Source organism: Folsomia candida, unplaced genomic scaffold, assembly GCF_002217175.1.
Source record: "Folsomia candida strain VU population unplaced genomic scaffold, ASM221717v1 Fcan01_Sc001, whole genome shotgun sequence".
NCBI classification, from domain to species: domain Eukaryota; kingdom Metazoa; phylum Arthropoda; class Collembola; order Entomobryomorpha; family Isotomidae; genus Folsomia; species Folsomia candida.
This window is the reverse complement of record NW_019091193.1, coordinates 11,337,561-11,363,969: the sequence shown is the minus strand read 5'-3', so window position 1 is coordinate 11,363,969 and position 26,409 is coordinate 11,337,561. Positions and strand designations below refer to the sequence as shown.

Below are 26,409 nucleotides of genomic sequence, written 5' to 3'. Positions count from 1 at the left end.
CCCGCAAATAGGAATGAAAACATTGTCTCAATTTTCTCAAAGATGCGAAGCCGGCAAACATTTCTGAAAATAATTTAGCATTCATCTGATGATCAGATGAATGCTAAATCAGATTCTGATCAGTGTGATCTGCATTTACATTTTTTAGTTTCTGTCATTTGTGAAAGCAAAACAAATTACTACTTGCTATTATTGATAGTAATTGTCGTCATTCATGGCAATTAGGGTATATTATGTGAACAGTAAATAGTACAAGTGCTTTGGTACATAATGCACAAACGTTATTTGGACAAAGAGTTGTGATGAGTGAAATGGACCTGCGACACCGGAGGGACCAGCGGCGATGGTCGAGGGAGTTGATGCAAATGTTCCTCATTGTGGGTCTGGTCTTCTTTCTCTGCGAGTATGCCATCTACCCCCTCGTTCTCATCCAAGTAGACAAAATTACAATTATATATTAAATATTTAGCATCTTCAGGACTGCTTTAAAATAACTTTCTCCGTCGTTGTTCCTGTTTTCAGTGCTCTTGGCCCCAACAACCACAGAATGCGGACAGGGATGCAAACGTGCTCAGGGCAATGGTTTTAGCGGACACGCATCTTTTGGGGCCATTTAGGGGACACTGGTTTGATAAATTGAGAAGGTTCGAAAGAAATTACTTACTAATTCTGATAATAATTAAGACTATACGTGATTTTCTTCTTGTTCAGGAATTTTTTGCAATTTGTGTTTGTCCTGCTCAGTATCATATCACAGATTTTACCAATGCATGGCGAAAGCTGGTCTTACATATTTATATATGTCAAAAAAGATCTGTTAGCAAACAGTCCAAAGATCAGTCTAATGTACCAGATGCACCATTTATTTACAATCAGAGCAACGCTTCGTGATGATTAGCACGGAGGAGACGTGACCAAGTCAACAACTTCAATGGTGGCGGCTGAAACGATAACCTTTATACATATTCGGACTTTGGGACTTGTTGTGCGTGTGCCATCAAGTTTTGCAAATACATATTATAGAAACTTATTGGCTATTGTAATTTGCGAATCTCAGCGACTTCTATGTGTCGTGGTGCGGTTACAAAGATGTATTTGATGATCGACAAGACAAGATACGGCACGGTTTTCATACATAATCATGAATGTCAAGGATTTATGTATTAATTTGACCAATGGATTGTGCATTCGCACAGAATCATACAGTACGTATACATAAAAGAGATAAGATCGGTCGAATCTGTCAATCATTTTTGATGATAGACAAATTCATCCAAACTCCGGTTAAGATACTTATTTCATTGGTGATTTCATTTATACCTTCATTTTCATAATCATCCATCGATCATAGGTTTTCTATGCAATTTTTGAAGTCATCAGCAAAAATATCATGAAACGAGCTACTGAACAGATTTAAGGGAAATTCGTCTGGTCAATTGAGTTGCTCCATAAGACGTCAAATATGCAAAATCATTCATTGAAATAAAAATAACCACACATATGTATTTCGTATGGGAAGGGCATATCAATTTATAAAGCTTAACTACGATTTTTATGATATTTTACAGAGAATGGCAAATGCATAGGACTTTTCAAACTGCCATTGGAATTTTCAACCCGGAAGTGGTATTCTTTTTGGGAGACTTGTTCGATGAAGGAGAATGGGTGAAAGGTCCAGATTTCGACAAATATGTCTCTAGATTTGAATCTTTGTTCTCCGTTCCGGAACATATTGACATTTATGTTGTCCCAGGTAATTGACAATTTATGTTGTTGAACATAAAGATGTGATGTCACTTTGTGGGCTTCTTTCTCTGTGAACAACAAGACCAACTATTTATACGTAGAAATGCATATTTTGCAAGATGACAATAGTCAATACTGTCTAAAGTCGTGTGCAGTCTGGACGTGTATTCCATGGTTCGAACGCCCAAAAAGACATTGGACGAGGCTTTGACTCACCTGCACTTGGTTAGGTTATCGGTGTACAAATTCATCAAATTTTTCTCTATCTTTGTCAAAATCAAAATCAAAGTTTCTCGAAAAGGTTCAAATACATAGTGATTTCACTTGGTCTTTACATTATCATTCTAATTTGGCAGTGTCATGTCTCGTTAAAAAATTTGATCGCTTACGCCATTTTTAACTGGTTCGGACGGATTATTTTGTGCTATTTGTTCCTATAATTATTATACAATAAGTACAATTGATTTTAATGATCTCTTATTAATTCCCAGGCAATCATGACATAGGGTTTCATTACCAGTAAGGGCAGCTTTGTTCTTTGTACCTTTGTTCTTGTGATTGTATTTGTATAATAATAAAATTAATAGTTTGTTACTTACAGGACATTGCCTCACAAACACACTCGGTTTAAAACCGCATTCAATTCGTCGTCTGTTCGCCTTTTGAGATTGAAAGAAGTCAATTTTGTCTTAATAAATAGTATGGCGATGCAAATGGATGATTGCTTCCTGTGTGAAGAAGGCTTAACGGAATTAAAAATAGTCAAAGGTAAGTTGAAATTATGGAGTCTCAATATTTACATATATATGACATTGGTCATTGCTATGTAATTATCAGGGGTGGGCAAGATACTTGGTCAAGATACAAGATAAAAGATACAAGATACAAGATAGTATCTTTATCTTGTATCTTGGTCGCCTGATCAGAGAAGTATTTTGTATCTTGTATCTTCTATCTTTTAGAAAGTCGGATAGTATCTTGTGTAAGTATCTTATCTAGATATGCCTGGCAGAAAAGTATCTTAAGATAGTTTTGTTAAGATACAAGATACTTTTTCTAAAAATTCCGTAAAATTCTTAAGTCAAAGTCAATTTCGTACTACTGGCAGTCAATTTGACCATGAATTTGTCGTAACCAGAATTTGGTGAATTTTTAGTTTATGTTTTGCCAATTTGTAAAAAACTTCTACATACATATGTACATATATTCATATATATATGTATATGTATATATGTTCATGTGTACTAGTACATTTGTATACATACATGCACATTACATGATATGTACCTACGCTGAACTAGTGTATATATCTTATAGGGTTTAGATAAGCAGGGAATATTGTAAAAATAATACCAACTTCTTCAAAATATGTATGTTAGGTAGAGTTCTAGTTTTTCGAAATTTTTCGAAGTATAAGCACTGGCTACAAAATTTGTAGGATGATTATAGAATGATTTTAAATTTTGTACTCACTAGATTTTTTCGTTTAAATTATTAAACATGACCAATTGGGCATGAATACCAAGCTAGAAAAAGAAAGTATCTTATCTAGTATAAAAGTATCTTAAGATACATATCTTGTATCTTGTATCTTGACTACTCAATCTTTAGGAAAGTATCTTGTATCTTGTATCTTGTGTACTTGAACAAAATGTATCTTGTATCTTATATCTTATCCTAGAAAGTATCTTATCTTGTATCTTGTATCTTACGACCAAACTATCTTGCCCACCCCTGGTAATTATGGCATTTTTATTACACTATAGGACAAATGTTATGTTGCAGGGCAGTTGTTTTGTCAGCAGAATCCGACCTCACCAAAATGTATGTCATCCCCAGAATTTCAAATATATAGCCGACCTATATTGCTTCAGGTAATACTTATTTTTCTATGTGAGTATTCCGTGTGTGTTTATTAAAATTGCCATATTATTGCAGCATTTTCCCATGTATCGAGAATCGGATTCAATGTGTACTGGTCCAGACAGCGCTCCAAATGAGGAAAAGTTTGATGCATTCCGTCCAACCTTTGAGTGTTTATCCGCCGACTCAACCAAAGTCTTGCAACAGATTATAGGACCCAGACTCATATTATCTGGCCACACCCACCATTACTGCCTCTACAACCACAGTATCAAAGGGTTTGGAACAGTCCCGGAATATTCTGTCCCGTCTTTTAGCTGGAGAAACAGGAATGACCCCAGTTTCTTCTTGGTACGTGATAGACACTCAAAATTACTCCATTTATGTGCACATTAAATTAAATTATTCTTTTTATAAACGTATGCAGGGACACTTTTCTCGTAACGAATTTTTCCTGTCAAAGTGCCTAATGCCGAAAGAGTCGACAGCAAACTTGTTATATGTTTCTGGTAGTTTGCTAATTATTTGTACCCTTCTGCGGAGAATATTAATTTATGTATTTCGCTGCCTATGGTTCGTGCTTGTTCGTCGAGCCCGGTGATTGTGATATTTATACCTCGAAATTATACTTATGTACAAAATGTTCAGCAATATGATAATCTAGTCACAATATCTAACATTTTGAATAAAAGTCAGAATTGTTTGCATAGCCAAATCTTGTCTATTTTCTAGATTTCAATTTTTATTATAATTTCAACGGATATGAACGACAACAACATTTATTTTTTTAAAAATTTATTCGTTATCAACAATTCATTATCTCTATTTATCAAAACTGCGGGATACAAACTGAATAATACTCGTAATTAGTTATTTTTCGTTGCATTGCATCCACCCATAATATCAAATTTAAATTATAGCTTCTGTATAATAGCTATAAATATATTATATGTATGTATCTATAAAGAGATCATTCATAACTAACATACTTTAGAATCAGTGAAAACCAGCCACAGTTCTGTTGTAAACATATATTTATAATTCAAGAATACATTTGTATGTATGCACGATGTATCTAAATATGTATGTACATTCCATGTACATTACATGTAGTGTTTACTACCCTCGGAAATAGTAAATGTGACATGGAATTGGATTGGGTAAGATATTAAGGATGGTGTGATTATCAAGTTCAAAAATTGAATAATAGTAAAAGTTGTCCACGGTTCACGTCAATTTCTTCAATACTTTCCATATGCAATATCAAGCATGAAAAATATTTGTTTTCGTGTCTTTGGTGGTATTTTGATTGCAGCAATATGTCGCTTCTAGGGTGTAAAATTAGGACCTTATCTTGTGATGGATGATAGTTCAGGTTGTTGTGAAGAGCATTTGTTTAGGCATGGTGGAATATCTCGACATATATTTATTGGATGAGCCGTTTCGCCTACCGCTATTTTGTGGGCGCGACTGCTATTTTTCCGCCTCGGGACCAATCCACATTCTGTCCTCCTCTATTAGGATTCCAACTTTATAAGGTTTAAGCGAATTCACGGCAGATTTGCTATGTCCGACACCTCGAAATGCCAATGTCGCATCGCGTCCAGCATATTCCAGCATCACTTCTTCACCTCCAGGATGCTGTAAAGAAAATCAGTAAGAATACAGAGAAAGATATGGAAACGTCCCATGGAGATCGCGATAACCCGATTGATCATTGATTACGAAATATTCCAACATATGTGCCAACATTCCAGTACAAAATTCAGACTGCAAATGGAGATATGGATGTATACATATTTACCTACCTCGAAGAGGAAAGGAGTGATATCATAAACATGGTCGTAGATGACGACCCAGCAATCGGTAGGCGTATCGTGAAATGAAACGTCTTCTAAACTGAACTCTTCTGTGTGTGCCAGAGATGAGACTTTCCTCGTTTCTGATACTGCTTCATTGAGAGTTGTCGTTTGACTGCTATGATTATTGTTATGCAACCACCTCTTGTCCTGTTTTGAAATCAAATCTGCAGATCCCGAGGAATTGATGACACCATGGTTGGACATGAATTCGAAGAACTTGGTTTTTCCCACGGAAATCATCTAAAGCAAATAAATATTTTGAAGGGTAATAAGTGTGTACTTACATAAGTATGTGTGGATGTATGATATCTAGCATATTTATTACTTGCACTAAAATCTGATTTTAGCAAGAATAATATTTTATCCAAGAAGTATCCGACTTTTTTATTTGCTTATGCATCTTCTTCAATTTGAAAATTACAATGAAAAACGATTTACAATTATTGCACTATTTATCTACATTCTTATAAATATCTAAGTACATATGTAAATTTGCATTTGTAGACTGTATTCTAAGAGAAAGATTCGAAAAAAGTATGTGCATATATTCTACATATGTTGTTTAGTAGAAAATGCATTTGTAAGAATAAAATAACAAGTACCTGAAATCCGAGTGTACTAATATCGGAAGTGGGAAAGTGAGACACTTTTATGTTGGTATTCTTTTCTCCCATTCTGGAAATGGAGAGGAGTGGTAGATTGTCAATAATGAACCTCCAGTTACGCCAAAACGTGAAAGAACGAAGATGAAAAAAATTTGACTAGAGAACAAAATTGTCGAGTCTTCCAGTGATCTTCAAAGTCAAGTGAAAACGACTTCCTTTACTTCCTTGCTTATTATATACTCTGTGCTCGACCGACACTGACAGTGAACTCCAGCTCGGCGATTAAACTGGAAGGTCAATGCAACAAACCTGATCAATGACACTGTGAACCTTATTGGATAACAGCAATATTGCTCCAATATTGCTTTAATAGTGCAATTTTGACTATTCTGCAAAAGTTTGATTGATTTACTTTGGCAATAGTAATGACTACGGATATATATTATTCTTAAGCACAAATATAAACTGATGCATTAAATAAAAATACAGACTGAGAATAGTCAGCGATGGAAAGAGAAACCCGACTGGACAATCTTGGAAGAGCTATTACTGCTTTTGAAACAGTTTCCTCACTTTTATACCAAGAATAAGTCGATTAAAAAGCATCGATACACTTTTAATCCTGCTTCATTCAAATATCTAAAGGCTTGCAGAGATAGATACATACGTATGCATATGAGAACGTAGATATACACAGCGCTTTGATTGCTGTCAGTAGTTCAAGTCGATTAGTTCCGTTGAGATATGTCAAAGTGTGTGGTGAACTTTTTAGGTTCACTTTGAAGAACATAATTGCAACACCAAGTGGAACTGTTGAACTGATAATTAAGATGTCATACGATATGATATCTGCGATGTAGTCACTCTATTTAACACGTAATAACTGGGGAGTAATACTGACTCTTTTATATGTACAGATCTGTGTACTTACTGACTTAACTGACTGAGGTAAGAAGGGACTAATTCATAGACCGGAATATTAATGATTGATTTTGACTAATTTGCCAAAGTATTCACACAGGTCTAAACCATACATTAAAATACATATATTTAGGATTAGTAGGTACATATTTAGGTACATTCTAATTCTATCGTGTGATGCAACTTGCCTCAGCATTTACTCCGCAGCGAAATAACGTGCACGTAAAAATGTGTATTGATCGTTCATAGATCATTCATCTATTAAACGATCTGTTGATGCATTCACAACTAGAAAGCCTCTTTACCTTATTTTTTCCATTTACTTGCATGTGTCATGGAAGTATATGTGAAGCATATAACGTGTTATCACCTACGCCAAATTTTGAAGGCCGTGTAGACATCCCTTTCGAAATAGGAACACGAGGTAAGAAGCATTAGAATCAGCTCCGAAATATAAGGATACGGGACGCGCACACTTTTTCGAAATTTTGAAAACCCTCTGATCTTTTGACTCAATGTTGCTTTACTTATGTATGAGCAATGGTAATATGATGACATTAAAGCTATTTCTTTCAAATGGGTTGAGTGTGGAGCTGTCAATACGTGTGAGTGTTAGTCTGACTGAATCCAATTGATCCAGTTCGTATTTAATGTACACACGTGTATGTATCTATATGTGTCATCAATGGAATTTTACGGAATATGATGAAAATAAGTGGGTTGTAGTACAAATAGTGTTAAAATCGCTTACATTGGAAGAATTAACTCGTAACCGACAATCAATGAAAATATTGTCCTATCAAGCGAGCACATATCCAAATTTGAACCTGAGATTTGACATACATATGTCAGAAAAGCAATGCAAATACATGCATGCAGTTATTTATCATTTATTATTGGTGTTGCGAACTTACGGGGGGACGCAATAAAATTTGAGGTCGTGGTTGTTTAACTCCAGTCTGCTGACAAATTGTAAACGTCACATTATGTTGTGTTGATCATTATAACATTGTTCTCAGAATCATGAGAACTTCTGACTGTGTGACCACTACATATCGCAAGATTACGGCAAATTATTTGCTTATCTTAATTAATGAGTCAATGGGTAATAACTTATCCTGTTACACATATGTACGTAGTAACTTGAAATTACTCAATCTCACGTCAACGTCAACACTACACCAATATTTTTGTAAAACCAAGTAAACATTACGACGAATTTATTCAAGTTACGACGACGCAAAAATTGAAAATCATTTTTGTACTAATGCGTGCACGTGTGTACAATTATTCCGTACAATAAGTCATTCATTTGTAATGCATGTATGACATTTTATATTATTTTATGGTCACTGCAAACGTCTCAAATTAAGAATGCCAGTTATCAACACTTGCATTAGAGTCACGTGTATGTGAACATATCTGTTAGCAATACAATAATTTAAATAGTGTCTTTTCTGATGGAAAACGAGGCTAATCGGATGACACTTGTTCCATGGACAAGACGAATAGCTTTAGTTTGGGGATTCACATGCGTCGATACCTTTGCCCCACTTTACCTCTTAACCACGTCCGGTCACCTAGTTTTCTGAGAAAATGAAGAAAAAACCCTACGCTCTTAGATAAACGTTATAACTAACTAATTATCTACATAATTATAAAATAATGCACATTTTTTTTCCCGAAAGTTGGTAAAATCTTGTGCGTATATTTATTTATTACTCAAAAATAAAATTGTTGTGCTGTTTAACATATACGTTCGTCTTAAATATTTAAACAACAAGCTCATGTTTTTTATTCATGTTTTTGTTGGTCACATGTAGTATGCATGAGAAATCCATAAATAAATCTGCATCTGCCACTATTCCCACTGACAATGAGTGAACTGATTAACTCGTTAAATAATTAATCTTACTCTTGAATTCAGATTAAACATTTTGAATCTCAGGCCCGAGCGCATATGTACATACCTGCTGATAAATGCATAGAAATACAAGTTATTTAACTTCTACCCACTTCATTCCATGTTAGTCTTAATCTTATAAATCAATGAATGGAGTCACGCAACCGGAAACGAGTAAAAATTGTAGACTTCCATCAAGAATATTTACATACTTGCCAAAGCCAACTAACGTAAATTCGCATCTCGTAATACTGGCTGCGGCAGGATGACATGATAATCTAAAGTTAGCCAACAATGTCCACGTCAATGAAAGCCAGACTACTTTACACATATGCAATATACGCTACCAACTGGCTCATGCAGAACTATAGCAGGCACCGCTTCTGCAAATAGAAATCTGACTAACCAGCCTGAGAAACATTCTCTTTCCTGGACTTTTTTGGGCGACCTTGGTGTAAAAACAATTTTAAAAGACTGAACGAAAGGGAAGATAATAGACTGAGTGAATGCATTACTAAAATCATGGCAATTGCAAATGAAGAATGATGTATGTACATGCCAATGCTATCAATATGCACATGTATATGGGCGCATATATTGATATGACGATATAATAAAACCAGGAGCAGGGTAGAAGAAAGCCTTGTTGGAAAATTGCCTGCAAATACGAATATCCTGCTACTTCCATCCAATGTGAATGGTGATATGTGAATGGATAAACACACGTCACTTACTTCTCTCCCCGTCTTCTGCAAGTAGGTAAGTAAGTTCCTGTTCTTCTCTCATTATTTCAGCAGCTCACCAATTTCACGGAAGCTTTCATTCACAATCACAACTCAGGAAAACGATCTCTCCGAGTGGGCCACCAAACCAAATGTAAATGGAAAGAAATTTATGCAAACGATCCGTTACGAAATGAATCCAAAGTAATAAATGGGTAGTCTCAACATGTCGTACCTTTTTTATAAGGCTCATTCCATTTGTAAGCAACACGTTTGATCGAGTACCAGGAAATAGAGGTGCTAAACCCTGCTCGCTGGTGGTGGCTGCCTGACCATGTATTTTCCTCTCTTTGATATGAGAACACCACACAACTTATGCTTTGTCAATGTTTCCGGCCACGTAGGAACACAGAATTATTTACTACTGTCTACACAAGCAGCCCATGTTAATTTTACCTTTTCGAAAAATCGCCAAAACTCCAAGACGGACAAAAATCGCGTGGGGTTTTAAACTTTTTTTTTCCTCAGGCCCAAAGGCATCGATTCGCTTATCTCTCTATGAGCGATTCTTGTCCGTCTTCTCGATAATCGAGTTTTTCAATACATTTTAAATTTCTAATTTTTTTGAATTTTTGAATTTTTGAAAATTTTTCCTATCAATGAATGATCAATGAATGAAATCTGCAAATGTAACCTACCCCTTTGAACCAACACTTTGGCGGCGAAAGCATTTTCAATGCATTTGCAAATTTTCTTTGAACTGCTATATCTTTGCGAAAAAAATTAATTTTCAAATTTTGATTTTTATGATATGTTGTATTTTATATTATGCATCTATGATAAGATTGTGGACAAGATATCAAATATGGGTGCGACGACGATCGTGTGGGTTCAGATGGAATGAGCCATAACAGAATATACGAACCTCTCGGATGAGACAAGAAGCAGAAAATAACCATATAGCGAGAATATATTTATGTACATACGCTCGAAAAAAACAATACTGTAAGGCACGATTGTAACAAGTGATGTCATTTATAAATAAATAACTTTTGCAAGTATTCCTCTTTCCCCGTAGGAAATCCGTAATAATGCTTCAAATCGAAACTGGCTATTTTAGACGCGGTAGGTTTGGACATTTAATCTTCATATTTTTAGCCCGAGTCAGGGCTTATGGAACCGTCATGTCCGTCCGTCCGTCTGTCTGTCTGTCTGTCCGGCACGATAGAGCCAAAACGGCTGAACCGATTGACTTGAAATTTTTACCATATGCATATTGGACAAAGTTAGGAAACGAGTTCGAAGATGGGCGAAATCGGTCCAGTGGTTGACCGGTGGGGGTCATCGGAGTGGGTGGGGTATTATGCACCAAAATTTCAAAATTGTTGGAGAGAGCTGAAATTTGGTACAGAGGTTGCTAATGGCTCCAACGAGATAAAAATGACTTCAAGTTGGAAAATTTTTTATCTTGAGTGACCCTATGGGGTGAAACATACCGATTTTTAAAAATCATCATATCGAACTGAAATTTGGTGGAGAGGTTGCTTATGGGTTTTAATGAAAGAATATGATATTATATTGGTAAAATTGTTATCTGGAGCGACCCGATTTTTAGAAATTGCTTTAAAAAGATGAAATCCGGCACAATGATACTTAATTGCTTCTAATTAAAGAATATGAAGTTAAAAGTGAGCAAAGTGCGACCAGAGCGACCCTATGGGGTAACCCATACTGATTTTTCAAATTCGTTATATCGAGCTGAAATTTGATATGGAGGCTGAAAAAGTGAAAACCACTGCTGGGTAGCACATGCATACAGCTTAGAACTTCAGGATGTTAAAGTAGCCCACTGGTCATGGAGGTCAAGGCACATGATTTGTAACTAATTCAAAAATTTGGTACCAAATGGTAGAAACTATCTAACAAACTTTTGACCATCCACAACGCGGAAATTTGTGCTATTATGTCGGTCAATTCGGAAAAAAATTAGAAGCGGGCTCGGACTTATTGAGTCAGGGACTATGTCCCTGACTCGGGCTATATGGAGTCTGCACTGTAGGTTTTTTAATTTAGAAAAGGATGACGAAGAAAAATACCATGCACTTAATGCACAACAAGTATAATTTTTTTCCATGTTTTTAAACCACGCATCCCCTGTCCCGTCGACTTTAAATCTGTTCAAGAAGCTCGACAAAGTTTTTTTCTAAACTTAAAACTTTCAAAGTGAGATACACGTTCTCGTGCTGGCAAATAAAAAACGGAGAAGGAACTCGGCATGGAACGCATGTCATAGGTTGGCTGGTTGGGTTTCCTCAAACTAGACATAGCAGTAGCAGTAGAAGCAAACTTGTCCAAACTCGGATACTTTTTACCTACCCGTACATTTCCACTTACATTTGTGCCCAGCAGCATTCAGTACGGGAAGGAATACTCGGGATGGTGGAAGCAGTTCACATCTCCCCAGCAGCCGAGTCTTTCTCCAACGGAGCCCATGAGCACATTTCTCGGTCGTCTCAAATACTGGAGACTGGCTGGATCACCAACTCGAGATTTCTCCCACTCGCAAGTCTCAAATCCACCGTCACAGACCAGCACCCAAGATTCGGTCGTGGATTTTCTCAATTCGTCCCCACCTCCTCCTCCTCCCTTCTGCACTTCCTCCCTTCAAGGCGCCCTCCGTCGCCATCACAGTGCTCATCAATCCTCCGGAAGACCACCCTCCTCTGCAAGAACGAAAAAACGAGGGGTTTGAAAATTCAGAGTCATTACTTGTCACAGGAAAAGTTAAAGTGTTGGTGACGACATAGGATTGAGTAGAAATCCAAAGTGTCATTTTGGTTAAAGCTGGGTTAAAATTTGAGTGAGACAGCTCAGTGAAAGCAAGAAAGGGGTCAAAACCATTCAATATTTGATACTAAAATCGTAGATTTCAAGCAGTGACTCTATTCTACAAAAATGTTTAAAGGATGGATACCAGCGTAAATTAGAAGAAGAAAAACGCGAGTGTTCGAGAAACACATAAAATTGGCGTAAACGCTAAACCGGCAGTGTCGTGCAGTGTGTTTTTACGTACTCGACACGGTTTGGTCTGGTGGCAGAGAAGAGTCAACACTTTGCTGGGTTCTATATTTAATCGGGTCATTTACAATTGGTTTACAACAAGTTTTAAAACTGGGGATTCCGCTCTTTTGTGTACAGAGATTCCGATTTTCTTTGGCATCCAATCTGGCTAGTGAGGGGTGCTATTAAAGCCGATATATACATTATTGTCTGGCTGCTGCGGCCGAAATCCCTTCCGTGTCATTATCATCATCATCGTAGCGTTGTTGTGGATTCAATTATATCATTATCCATTCCCTTCCACCATAATATCAATGTCGATCTACTACTCTTAACCAATTTCTCGTCTCTGTAACAATTGCAATAATAGCATAATCAAGCAAGACCAAAAAAATTGCGCTGAACAGCCAGGATTTTCTACTGCTGTCCTAAATTGGTTGCATGAAGTTAAACACCAGTGTTGCATTTCTGAGTCGGGCTGGGTCGAGCTATGCATATTTCAAGTTGATGAACGTGCAACGAATGAGTGCTTTGATGAAATGAAAATTAAAAAGTGATATTTGTGATGGTGTCGAGAGAGGACACTAATATTACGATGAAATGAGTCGGATGATACCACCGCATCATCGTCATCAGGAAAGTGTCGTCTTCACCCAATGGTTGGAGCAGTGGAGAGAAAGGTCGACTTCGCCAAGTGATTCTGTGACCGTGAAGTGAGTCCGAAATGCAGTCGGCATCCCCAGGGGGGTATAAACCAAGTGTCGGTGCGTCACCACCCGTGGGGGCACAAGTAGTGAATTACGGAGCCAAACCTGTCAACGGAGGAAGGTTCGATTTCGACGATGGTGGAACTTACTGCGGTGGATGGGAAGATGGAAAAGCTCATGGTCACGGGGTCTGCACCGGACCCAAGGGACAAGGTCAGCCACACGTTGCATTGGGTTCTCTAGTTTTAACTCTTTGATTTGGAAGAGATGAGATTCGAATGATTTTCTGTGACTTTCTGGGATTTAGTAGACAAATTTGCGAAGATTTAGCTGTGAAATTAGTAAAAATAATCATGCCCAAGAAACTCCTCACTGACACCGCAGCGTGAGAGTGTTTAGCTGTTGTTATAATAACTTGATTGTTGTGTGAAGAGGTGTAGCAAATGTAACAAATAGAATGTTCAGATTTGTACATACTTGCAGACAGAACTGGCATTTCGCATGAGACATTAAATAGCAAAGTAAATCATTAATTCGTCATAGACAGTCGATACATATCGTCTGCAAATACTTTCATAGTTGAATGCTGGCCCTGACGTTTGAGACAAATAATGATTTAATCTTATGTCACGCAGATAATATGCAAATGAATGCACTATTCATTACTGTCTTTGTTTCTAGGAGAATACTCTGGATCCTGGCATTTTGGTTTTGAAGTTTCCGGCGTATACACCTGGCCCAGGTAATTACCAACTCCTACGTCAATTATCTGCTTAGTTTCACTTTCGACAAATCCGACATAATCGCTCTCCAACTTCAAATTTGAAGTGACTGAAACAACTTGATTTTACGTTCGCTTACTCTGGATTTATATGGATCATAAAAGATTTCACAATTTTAATCCCCTATTTCTTCACTGCATGATTCATATAAAACCAGCCATAAATTTGAAAGAGAGTTTCCCAAGGAGCGCTGCGGCTCTGGGTGGGTGGGAGGAAGAAAGAAAAAAAAGTACCAGAGAGCCAAGAGCAATATTCGATGAGTATTTGGATCGGTATTGACACGAGTGTTGAAGAAATCCCATATCGTCATAATGCAATATACAAGCTCTCCTTGAACCAAATAGCGACGGCGTTCATCCCCGTTCTTCCCCAGTCCCAGTAAACAATAAAGCAAGACGTGCTTGATCCAAAGTGTGTCATAAGACTTGTGGGGTATCACACAGTTCTCTAAAAACAAAGAAAATGGTTTTTTTTGTGCTTTCTTGAAACATGTGGAACTATTGTTCATTTGTCTGGGACGGTTGGTTGGTGGATAGTGTGTGGCAGTGGAGAAACTGTGTTGCGAGCATCGTATACGACCCACATCATTGAATATTTTAGTCGTCCTTCCACCACTTTAGCTTTCTCCTGGGTTCGGTAACAGAATTGTGCTGTGTGATGCGATATATACCTTAATTGCTTACATGGACAGCCATGCGATGATGTTCTGTTTTGAGAGCTATACACATCCAGAGTGGAGACTATACATGCTGCACACAATGGTCAACCCGTCATTTGTAACCTAAAAATACTCTTTGTCCTCTCATATCTTGTTTCACAATAACGCTAAATGTAGTCCTTTCTACTTTGATTAATTAGCTAGGCGTCTGAACGTATACATAATTTAGCACTTGCACATTTATGCAGCACACTGCATTAGCGAGTATTATTTTAATTGACTGATGAATTGATTATAGGTATTTAGCTGTTCATAAGAGTTGATTTATTACCAGATTTGAATAAAACTACATAAAGAGCTCTTTAACATTATATCACTACCCAAAATGAAGGCACTTTGGGTTTGAACTTGAAACGTGATAAGTGTGACCAGAAAGTGCACAAATTATCAAAGTCCAACCAAACCAAAGCTTTCTACGGTAGGTTTTGCTTTAGTTCGATAAGGTGTAAACAGGGGCCGTAAAATGGGACCAAGGAGTTAACTGACCTCCGTGGGGTTCAATTATTCAAGTTAAGCTATGAAACCAAAATTTGAGACGACCAATAAAGAATAATTACTCATGATTATTATTGCCCAGTCAAACCTTAAAGTTGAACACTGCACATTTGCGTCTTGTATGTACTAGTGCCTACCTAGTACTCGCCGAATTAACGCCTTGGGTGTTTCTGAAACAGTGTAACGACGCTAAGAAAAGATAAAAATATGATTCATACATTAAGCCATGCAAAGTTATGAGTTTGCATTCCTTCATGTAATGCAGCACGGAAAGCTCTGTCAAAGAAACTCTTTCTGCTTTCTGAAACTGGGAGACACCAACAACCGATGAAAGTTGCATAGTTTTATGTGTAATGATGACTTCGGTTACTTTCGGTGAATGAGAATAGATGTGGGTGCAATATATGTATTTATGCATGCACTATCTGCTGCGGCATGTAACAAAATGACTGTCATACATTACCAGCTGTACCATTAACCAAAAAGATTAGTTGCAATGGTTAAATTTTTCTCGAATATCATACAACACAACTTTAGCAACACAGTCGCCCAAACCAAGTCTCAATGAAATGCTAAAAGTTGGCAAATGAGGAGTTTTTGTGTTCGTAATGCACACGGTAAAAGTTTGTCCCAATGAAATCCCTACGTATTGCTGAGGAGGAAAGTTATGTACATACATCCGTATCGTACAAATTTATAGACGTGCATATACGCGTACCTTGTACTTCTACTTAAGCTCTATCTCTTCCTAGCCTCCGTTTTCCACTCCAGCTCCGGATTTCAGCCAACAACGAACATCGAACAGAAACCAAAGCCAGGCGAATTATTTTAACTTTGAAAATGCATAGAGCATTAATAGAAAATGATGCATTGGAAAGGCAAGAGTAAGTCTGTAAGTAATAATATAGTCAGTCAGCCATCCAAGAGCAGTACTACGAGAGATGCTGCTAGAGCTGGTACAAAAGTACAAGCCAACTATCATGTCATGATAACATCCTACCATTTGGCAGTATACACACATAGACGATAAGTCTTCACATCATCCAGTCAGTTGTGTGCGATACAGATGGGATGCAAGTGTTTGCGAACAGTCACTCTCGTCTTCCTTATATCTACATCTGTATGCAAGTAGTTTGTCTCATTTTGCTCTATTTTTAGCAGATTTTCAGAATCCAACGCCACACGTCTACCAAAGAAGAGAGTAGAATCTTAGCCTGAAAGACAGCAAATTACGTGTCATATATATTTGCACATGTTTTACGGTTTTACTTGAACACACTGAACAGCCAACCTTCTTACTGGTTCCTAATTAGAGATGAATAAATCAGCCTCCAACGCTATACGAAACCTCTGCCATCATATTATTATGATTTGTGTCGTATAATGACGAAATGCTATTAGTTTTCACTTATCTAACTCATGCAGAACTCAATTATTGTAGGAAATCGCATGCGCTCTGTCATTTTAACCACCAAACACAGTGAAAACGACGTCTGATAAATGGGAGAAACATTTTGTTTGCGGTGATTTCCAAATTATTTATTATCACAGTACGATGGCTGATAGCATCGTTGATAACTAACCCAAAATGTAGAGCATGCTCTTTTCATTATCAAAGAACTATTATAATTTGCATTTATTTTTGGGAAACGTATATTATTTATAGCAGTATTGAATTGCGAATTTAAAGATGAGCATGTTTCACGCACTTACATATGTACGATAAGTTTCGATTTCAGCAGAAGTAAATAAATCCGTTCAGTTATATACATATATATGTATATATGTGTATATCTGAAACATATACACAAATACATACATACGAAGCTTAAATAATTAAAACATGAGAAATAGAATACAGATGGATGGTCATGCAGTTACCGATAAGACAATCCTTTCTACTAATCGAGTCACCAGTGTTGCACAATATCTTATTATCATCACGCCGTGCCTTTCACGGGATCATAATTTATTGAACATTCATTAAGCATGAATTCCGTAATAATTCTGTGTATTTCGCTTGCAAGGAATTGGTCGAATAAGATCAAACTGGATAATGACGCATTGTATGAATGGTAGTGAATCATTGCCATGGACTAACGGAAAGCAAAGAATTTGTAAATCTGGCGAAAGAATAGCAAAGTGTTTGATGGGAGCTGTCCTTCATTGCATTGGGAATGGCCTGTGCATTAGTTGGACTGAATGGTATAATTTTGTGATGGTGGAAGCAAATCCACGTAAATGAGGCAGTGTGACGGAGCTGAGGACAGAAAGTATTTAGTTCGTTGTTCGTTCATATGGGAGGAGGCAGTTATTTGGTTTGAGATGAAATCGAGGTCCGATGAGCTCGTCGTGATGCTAAAATAGACTCCATGTCTGTGCTCCCCTTGAATCCTTTGGAATTTTTTAAACCGGCATATTGCCAAATTCAGCTAGTGGTGTTGTGCCATCCCATCATCATAATGCCACGTCGCCCGTCCTCCTGATTACACCATAACACTAGCTCGACGAGAAAAGAAAATAATTGAGTATAATTGCACTCTACGTAGCTCAGCACTCTCTTTTCCTTGCATTCTCGTCCACCTTCCTCTGATTTAGACATACATAATTTTATGACCAAGCCGGCTTCAAGCATCTGAATACTCATATCTATGTACGAACCAAGTCCTAAGATCTAACCAAACTGAATTAAATAATGCTCGACTTTGAGTGATTGTAGATTGAATGAAGTATTCGATAAGTGTATTCGGAACAAGATAGTACACTTTCTTCTACAGATGCCTTTGTTAATAAAACACGACTTTTGTCTCATCACTTTCTTTCGTCAGCATTCATGTATGAATAGATTTAAATATTTAGGCAATCTATAGTGACGCTTGGACAAATATGTAGCAAAATATCCTAACAAAAGCTATGGTTTGCTAATATCTACGTAAATACATAAGTACATACATACATCAAGAAATGGTCTCGCCTGCTAGACGTGAATATTTATGATCATCTGTCTGCATAGGTATTTAAGTCTCCCGAACTTGGCGACATAATGTGAAAGTCTTTAAATTTTCAGCCATTTTTCAACATCTTGCTCCGCCAGTTCGGAAAATAGAGACTTAAACACATTATTCAAAATCATTTTGGGGTAACCGAGACATTGTTTATTCTCCGTCCAAGCAAACCTGATGGATATTAAACGCTGGATAATAAAACAATAATGAACTGAAACTTATATGAGACCCTTTGTGAGTTCAACTCACGTAACTTGGTCAGTCAGACAAAGCAGTGCCATCAAACTCAATTAGCTGAGCGTTGAGTAGTGCTTACTGGTGGTGCTGCTGGTGAAAGCCCAGATTTGTGCCGGTGAAAGCTGAGGGAAAACGGCAAGTGTGTCATAAATTATCCTGAAGAGATGATTATACAGTGTCCTCCAGATCATAACATATCCAGAAGCTGGAGTGAAATGAGGGAAAATGGATCCTGGTCAATCGGGTTAGCTCAAATCGATAAGTAACCTAATTTTGAGAATACGCATACTATAAAGCGTTAGATATGAGTAGAATATATGTAGCTATTGAGTTATTTAGTTGACAATTTGTCGTTTAAAAATCACGGCAAATAACTAATTTCTGATAGTTCTTTATTCAATTTATTCAATAATATCATTTGAAGCAAGTGCCCAATTTTTCACTAAGCATGGATACATGGATTAACTATAAATTTTGCAGGCCAAAAAAAAATGCTCACGCTAAATCCACTTTCAATAATACTGCTTGTGATCGCAAATCATTTTACTAGATTCTAATCTAGTTTATGTATTCCTTTGCGTTACAAATATTTTATGACGGTGGAGGATTTGCCGTCTTGTAAGTTCCGAGAGCTTTGGCATACCACCCAACTTCATTCACAAGTTTGTTGACGTTATTTGCAATTCTTTCCGTTTTGGACGTACCGTCCGCATCAAAATGTTCGCCTACAGTTGGGATCCCAACATAGCTTGGAATGGTCACAATCCCAAGCTCACTGGCAAAGGGGCGAATGAAGGCCCCGGCTCGTACACCACCGTAGATGCCTAAAATCAAGCCAAAATTCACAATGTCAATATTTGGTTGCATGAAAATAAAACAATTCAGAGTTGAACTATGACGTTGCTTATGTATGACTTTACAGGAATGAAATTCAGTTGGCTTTGTTGGTTAGTTGCAAGTGACATAAACATTCACTTTGAAAGGGCAACTGTGACTCATCAAAAAAATGATAGGATTTCTTCTTGACTACTTGCAAAAGCTAAAAATGTTATTTACTCTTCGCTTGCGTCATGTCACAACTTTGAATTTCTAATTAAAGGTTTCCGCAGTTTGAGCAGTAAAATATTGTTAGCTGAAAGCTTTGACGTGAATAAGTAAGCAGAATGGAATATTCTATTGAAATTGATCGACTGCTTTTATAGATTTTGCAAAAGTTTTTAAATGCTGCATTTTTAACTCGGCTAAATTATTAAGAAATCAATACTCGTCCTTTTATGGATTTTCGTGACTCATATGTATATTGAACTAGATACTTCTCGAAATGAATCGTCATCAAGAAATTTACCACCACTCACCCATGGAATACGTGACAATTCCACAAGGTCTGTGCCGGTATGATGCAGGAGAAAAGTGGTTCATCATATTTGTCAGAGCCGGGGGTATTCCGCAATTGTATTCCGCAGATACAATAATGAACCCATCGGCAGACTTGATTTTCTCATCCGCCTCTTTCAGCCAGGCAGGAGCGTCCTCCGGGTTCGGCATGAAGTGCAATGGCTGTCTCAATACTTCGAACGGCAATTCACACGGATCTGTTTGAATACATGCAGTGCACCAAAAATAATGAGATTAAAGTTTAATTGGAATCCTATTGATTTCTTCGTGATTGACAAATTCATGAGCCTGCTAGAATTACCAAACAGGATGGGTTCCATCCCATTCTCTTCCACCGTCGCTTGCACAAATTTTGCTACACGTTCCCCCATTCGACCCACTCTGGTGGAGCCCAAAAAGATGAGAATCTTCTGCCGAGACATATTTAACCCAAACAACTGAAAAGAGAAAGCAAAAGGAGCATTCAGCACAAGGAATACGAAAAAGCCTCTGCGACCTCAGTCACCATTTGTGTGTGAGGCTCACAGGCAAGACAGGACAAGTAAAACCAAGACAGAGATCTTGAATCTTGCTTGATCCGATAATCGTGGAGATGAATGGACCAATGAGCAAGGACAAAGGAGTGAAAGTTCCTCCAGTCAAGAATAATGTGATGGCAAATGTAAAACGAAACGGTAGCGAAACGAACCTTTTATTACTGTGTGTAGTCCTCCGATGAGTCCTTGTTTTCACTAAGCAGTAGCCGTGATTCGCAAACGAGAATCTTCCTACACCACTTTTGAGAAAGCAACCGGTCTATGGCAGGGAAACTTGCTGAATGAAAAACACTGCCAACTTTCTTCTCAGCTCTCCCGAGTAGAAATACTTCTCCGGCGTCAGTATTGTCAACCAACAGGGCTAACCGGTGGAGTTTGCTGTGTGTGTCTCGCGTTTTGCGGGATGAAGGTCACGAGCTACGGTTGTGTTCGGTGTGTATGGGACCAACTAACTCTCCGTGTGGTGGAAAGGCAACAGAATATCGCTACATCACCCATATACATATTATATTTATAAAATTTCGCCTTTGCATGGATCCTGGGTTTTAGATATCTCCAGGAAAATGGTGACTCCTAAGTATTTGACTTGCCTTGTAACTTATTCCTCTCGGCTGCTGTTAAACTGGGCGGATTGTTGGTAAACTTTGCTCAACAAACAATATCAAATCTTCGCTGCTGGGGTGGTCAAAATCTTTCAAAGTTTTAAGCGAAGGGCCAGTTACTTACGTATGCCAACCTGATTCGGGATATGGCCTGGTTTCTCTGGGACACCAACAAAGTTTGTAAAAGAGATTGAAAGTACTTTTGTAAAGCAAAAGCAAAGTTTGCAGCAGGAGAGTTCAATAGGATTGGTTAATGCAAACTGACCAAAGTCAGGGCCATATGCAAGTATGTATATATACAAATCATATCACGAGTTCCACGCCATACATACGATGTCATGCATCATCGCCAGTCAGCCCAGGGACAAGCGAGCAAGTTTTTCACTATTGCATAGATGCCGAGCAATATTCGCATAATATTGCAAAGTTGCTGGAGAACAAGCCAGAATGACAGAGCAAAAACAATAAGAGAACCAGAGTTGCGGTGATCCAGCGAATATTGTTATTATTGACGTATTCTGGTGTTAAAACAAACCCAAAACCCGTTGTTGCCTCTCGTCTCCAACGGAGAGTCTCCATTTAATGCTTTGTAATGCTAGTCACGGTCTCAATCAACATGTTTCTGGCAGCACATAAACGTGGTTTCCAATTATTAGAGAAGGCCATCATCTATCTTCTGTCACGCTTTGTAATATGTACGATGGATGACAAGTCTATCACGTGAATATTGCGTATAATTATGTAACATTACTTATTGGGTGGTTGGTACTTTTCACGAGTGCAAAGCATGTTCCCTACATGAGAAACTTGAATCATTATCCTCCTAATCTAAAGCTAACTCCACTCCAATCAGTTTCGGCCAATTGAATGCGGCGAGTGAAGGTCGAGTAAAAATTTCTAGAACAATCGTCAAATTGGTCTAAGTTTATGACGACACAACTATTTAGTATGTCTACATGCCTCGATAACAAATTACTTATAGTCATGCACGTACGTATTTACGAGACATTTATGAAAATTGATGTTACATTTGGGAGAATATTTCATGGAAATAATTAGTAAAGTGTGCATACTCGATTGGGAAGTAAAGGTCCATACGGTGCTCCACCCTGAATGTGTTCCGCTCTATTTGCTCCTGTCAAATTTCATGAATATCGAATGCAGCATAAACTGTTTTGTTTTGGACGGTTTTGCGATAACAGCTTTCATACAATTCATTTCGCACGATGTCGTCCAAAGGAAACTTTGTGAGCTACATATTATTCTCCGGAGAATACGATGTTATGAACTATTCGGATAAGGCAAGAAGAATGATTTTCTGTCCTCACTAATTTTAGGTCCTGAGAAAATTAAATAAGTAGTATTTCATATTAATTGAATTTAAGGGGTTCAAAATGACTCCAAACTGGGTCCCAAACGTAGCAGTGCATTCATACATATTGCAAATATAAGATTGGAAGAATACTTGGTTATATATAACTGAAACGTGAAAATTGTTGCTTTCCGCACACACACACGCGGAAGGTGTTATGAAGATTCTGAAGAGATTATGTGATGATGCGGTTGGAATAAAATACTCTCCAACGGATGCTATGCTATTCTATTATTTCGTTGTAACGAGATCCGTAGCTCCCAAAATAAAAACGGACCGTCCAATTCCAATTTAATACCTGCAGTAGATGAAGTGGTTGCGTGAGAAGACTTCGAAATTCACCTCCTCTCAATCTCGATTGAATGTAATGTTGAGGACGGAGGGCAAAACTTTCTTCGCACCGCTTTTTCTCGAGGTGGTCTAAAATTGATAATGCTGGCTGATTGTGAATTTGTGGTATTCTTTCAGTGGGAGCACGTTTGAGGGTCAATGGCAGAATGGGAAACGGCATGGGCTTGGGGTTGAGTACCGAGGGAGGTGGACGTACCGGGGGGAGTGGACGCAGGGGTTCAAGGGTCGCTATGGCGTGAGGCAGGCCACCGCTTCCAGCGCCAAGTACGAGGGCACCTGGGCCAACGGCCTCCAGGACGGCTACGGCTCCGAGACTTACGCCGACGGAGGTAAGACACGACTTTTGAAAATTTATCTAATCATCAAATAACAATAATGGTATGTATCATCGAGTCGGAACAATTCACAAAGCAGAGAAAATATTGTAACTTTCAAGTCATTTTTAGTTAATTTCTCGTAATTTTAATCGTAATGAGATTTAATTCGACATTTAATCTGGTGCTCACATATACTGTGCGAATGTGAAACGTAAAAAACATCTCCAATATATTCTAACAAATTGAGTGAAAGTGTTAATAAGTACGACATGAACGCTTGCAGTAAATAAACCGTACGCAGGACCATAAATTACAAGGACTAAGTATTTGTAACAGGAATTGAAGATTTATATGTGATACAAATAAACATGAATAATTTGCGTATAATGTTATGCATGCCATAAAGTTATTCTTTGAGGCGAACTAAACCCATCTGTTACAAATCCTTGCCTGTCGCATTTCATGTCAGGCTTAGGAGTTGGACATTCGATTTTCAACAGACCCACTGGTCCTTTTTGCATTGTAGTTCATGAAGCAAGAGCAACATAAAAGTGTGTACCACCGAATCGATTAAGGGTGGCTATACTGGTTATTGGCATGAGTATAGATAGGTTCAAATCAAAACTTTCGGAGGATGAGCTATGGGTCTGTCAACAGACAATCGCAGCAATTTTTCTTCCAAGCCAATTCATTTGTACAATCGGTCAGCTACATAACAGGTCGTGTGGCTTCACTTCAAGTACTTTTTGATCCAGTCATGTGGAGAACTTTCACTCTTTGTGAATGTAATACATATTTATTTCCCAGCCACACGATGCTGCACACTTCAAAAAATGAAAACTGTTCTAAATATAAACGGTGGTCCATCCAACCATATTTTTGGAATAAAAGAGGTAACATTTCTGATAAAAGGCTTGAAAACATACGTGTCTGGGTCCCCTCGGCATGTTGATACATGGCATAAGAGAAAATGTATAATGATCCTTCTGAGGGCCTTGTAAGTTCTCCCCATCATTGTTTTCATTGTGTATCATGATGCAAATTGTGGCCAATTGTGTAAAATGTCGCATACACCAATTACCACAACATGCTCCCAGGAACATAGTTGTGGGACACAAACACGGGACCATTACAGCCAAGCAAGCAAGATCAAAGCGACCACAACAAGGCTGCTTTCCACCGAGAAGGAAGTAAGTTGTGCTTGCCGTGTGAGTTACATATACCCGACGGAGTAAAAAAAATATTTCTCTCGGCCATTATTCCAGTCACGACAACACAACTCTTATTATTACTCCTTGTTTAGAACTGCTTCACTTTCACTTTCTTTTGATCGTGTGGTCTGAACTCGTTAGAAGTTGCAGTTAAGTGCCTGCAGGCTGGATAATAATGATTTCATCAGTTGAGACAGGGTCAAATGAAAAAATGACATTATTTTATAGAAGGCTCTCTTGTGGGCGATACAATGAAAACTAGCTTTCATTTCCAGTACAATGTATTTAATATAGATATGTCCCACCATGAATTAGGTAACAACAAGAGGATGAAAGAAAATACTGAAAAATGAAAAAAAACCTAAAGCAGGACGTTGCCTCTATTTAAACTCTGGCATTTCTAGCGATCTGTTTACTTGCTTTATCCTTGCAGTGAAATACTTGTGCGTCTGAGATGAAAGGCATGATGAAGAAAGTATAAGTTAACTGTTATATTGGCTGAGGAAATTGAGAAATGGAATAATATGGCAAAATTCAGTCGACTTCTATTATTGGCATTTCTGCTCAATATTGCAATTTTCGTCCTATCCCTTTGATATTTAGTCACTCTCTTTTCTCGTGTTTTCAAGATAGGCAAACCTTTACAAATGTAAAGGTTCGCCGTCTCAAAATGTTCCCAAAATTTTCGATTCATCGTAGCATTAAAACCTACAGTTTAAAGAAAAAAGAATGACGTGGTAGAAATGTGAGACCAACGATCAAGGATTTTCTCTTGGATTTCCGGCTCTCTGATTTATTACCAAATCCTATAATTTCGCTCTCCTATAAGTGAGCATCCTGGTGTGAAATCCAATTAAAACTCCAGTGAGACCAACCAGTGAGGGTGGAAATGAGGACTCGTGATGGTTTTCCGGGCAAATTTAATAAAATTGATTCGTTTTAGAGTCTTTAAATGTGGTAGAATCTGCAATCTTTGGAGATTATGCAATTTTCCAATTGTGCTTGGTGTGAAAATGAGGATTTTCAGAGATTTGTCTTTGCATGAAGAGAATAAAACAGTTCCTTTGTTATAGAACGTACTTATTTAGAACAGCGTTTAAATAATCTCACATTGGCAGACAAACATTCTTCACTTGAATCTCAGCAGCTTATATTTAACGAATCTCAGCCAGTCTCTTACCCACCTCTCAATCTCAATCATGCAAAAGAGAGAGAGAGACGAGAAATTCCAGATTTTCGGATTGAAGCATAGGAAAACAAAAGTTGAAGAGTGAAAGCCACGACTACCAACACCAATTTCAGAGTTGGAGGCCTTTGTCACTCAAAACTTTCCACTCACTCTTCATCCTCCTCCCGTCCAATGCTTCATGTGTGAAGGCAAAGTTTGAAATTAAATGAAAGTTTGCAATCCAAGAAGAAAGAATGATGGTTTTCACTTTGAAGATTTTTCATTGAAAATAAAACATCATTTTCAATTTCTAGTAGAGCTCCAGAGCTTTTCAAGGTAGTTGTCGAATCTGATGAGTAATAGTAATGTATGTAATATTTCATGTAAAAGTTGTGATTGAGATGATATGTATGAATGTTAGTTTTAGGTTGCCCCTGACATTTGAGTGTCCCGCACGAGCGCAGTCTTTCGTCATCTCATTGTTTTATTGGCCCTCATTTTTAGTTCGTTAAAAGTACTCAAGTAGTGTGGACGTGTTTTGAGAGAATGTTCCACAATTAATTAATCCACAGTAAATAAAGTAGCAATTATTTAAGAGATTTATAACAAGTTTTATGTTATATTTATTTTGCTACTCTGAGTGGATTTATGAGCTGACCTCCTACTCGTAGTAATCATCCCCCACGTCAAATTCGGTGTAACGCTGGTCAGAGGGTATCTGATCGGGACTGACCCAGTGGTGTTCTCAGAGCAGACGCCACATTTTGGTGACCTCGACGTGATAGGGGAGTCGAGTCGGATTCTACAGTGACCAGGAGGAAGTTCAATTAA

At 37.8% G+C, this 26,409-nt stretch overlaps 4 protein-coding genes across 6 annotated transcripts in view; 2 read left to right on the top strand and 2 right to left on the bottom strand.

The window, feature by feature from the left end:
* Window positions 1-119: 119 nt before the first annotated feature.
* Window positions 120-4,324, top strand: LOC110855648 (metallophosphoesterase 1). Its single transcript, XM_022104063.2, has 8 exons — window positions 120-434; window positions 523-644; window positions 1,569-1,753; window positions 2,238-2,265; window positions 2,348-2,514; window positions 3,532-3,620; window positions 3,685-3,960; window positions 4,037-4,324. The coding sequence occupies exons 1-8, from the start codon at window positions 303-305 to the stop codon at window positions 4,208-4,210; spliced, it is 1,173 nt and encodes a 390-aa protein (XP_021959755.1). The 5' UTR covers window positions 120-302; the 3' UTR covers window positions 4,211-4,324.
* A 74-nt stretch (window positions 4,325-4,398) lies between these two features.
* Window positions 4,399-12,118, bottom strand: LOC110863341 (cytochrome b5). Of its 2 annotated transcripts, none has more exons than XM_035846363.1 (3): window positions 12,017-12,118; window positions 5,418-5,711; window positions 4,399-5,250 (listed from the first exon to the last, which is right to left on the bottom strand). In XM_035846363.1, exons 1-3 carry the CDS (start codon window positions 12,032-12,034, stop codon window positions 5,083-5,085), a joined length of 480 nt encoding a protein of 159 aa, XP_035702256.1. In that variant the 5' UTR covers window positions 12,035-12,118; the 3' UTR covers window positions 4,399-5,082. The 2 variants fall into 2 exon arrangements, with proteins under 2 accessions (XP_035702256.1, XP_021968315.1); XM_022112623.2 differs by lacking the exon at window positions 12,017-12,118 and adding an exon at window positions 6,074-10,560.
* Window positions 12,119-12,255: 137 nt separating this feature from the next.
* Window positions 12,256-26,409, top strand: part of LOC110846930 (junctophilin-1) — a 29,508-nt gene continuing 15,354 nt past the window's right edge. For both annotated transcript variants that reach the window (XM_022093778.2, XM_022093770.2), the window contains exons 1-3: window positions 12,256-13,602; window positions 14,071-14,131; window positions 23,000-23,211. In XM_022093778.2, coding sequence (XP_021949470.1) covers window positions 13,407-13,602; window positions 14,071-14,131; window positions 23,000-23,211 — 469 coding nt within the window. In that variant the 5' untranslated portion in view covers window positions 12,256-13,406. The remainder of the gene's footprint in view (window positions 13,603-14,070; window positions 14,132-22,999; window positions 23,212-26,409) is intronic.
* Window positions 19,001-21,042, bottom strand: LOC110847006 (quinone reductase). Its single transcript, XM_022093855.2, has 4 exons — window positions 20,710-21,042; window positions 20,323-20,458; window positions 19,982-20,218; window positions 19,001-19,450 (listed from the first exon to the last, which is right to left on the bottom strand). Exons 2-4 carry the CDS (start codon window positions 20,441-20,443, stop codon window positions 19,218-19,220), a joined length of 591 nt encoding a protein of 196 aa, XP_021949547.1. The 5' UTR covers window positions 20,444-20,458; window positions 20,710-21,042; the 3' UTR covers window positions 19,001-19,217.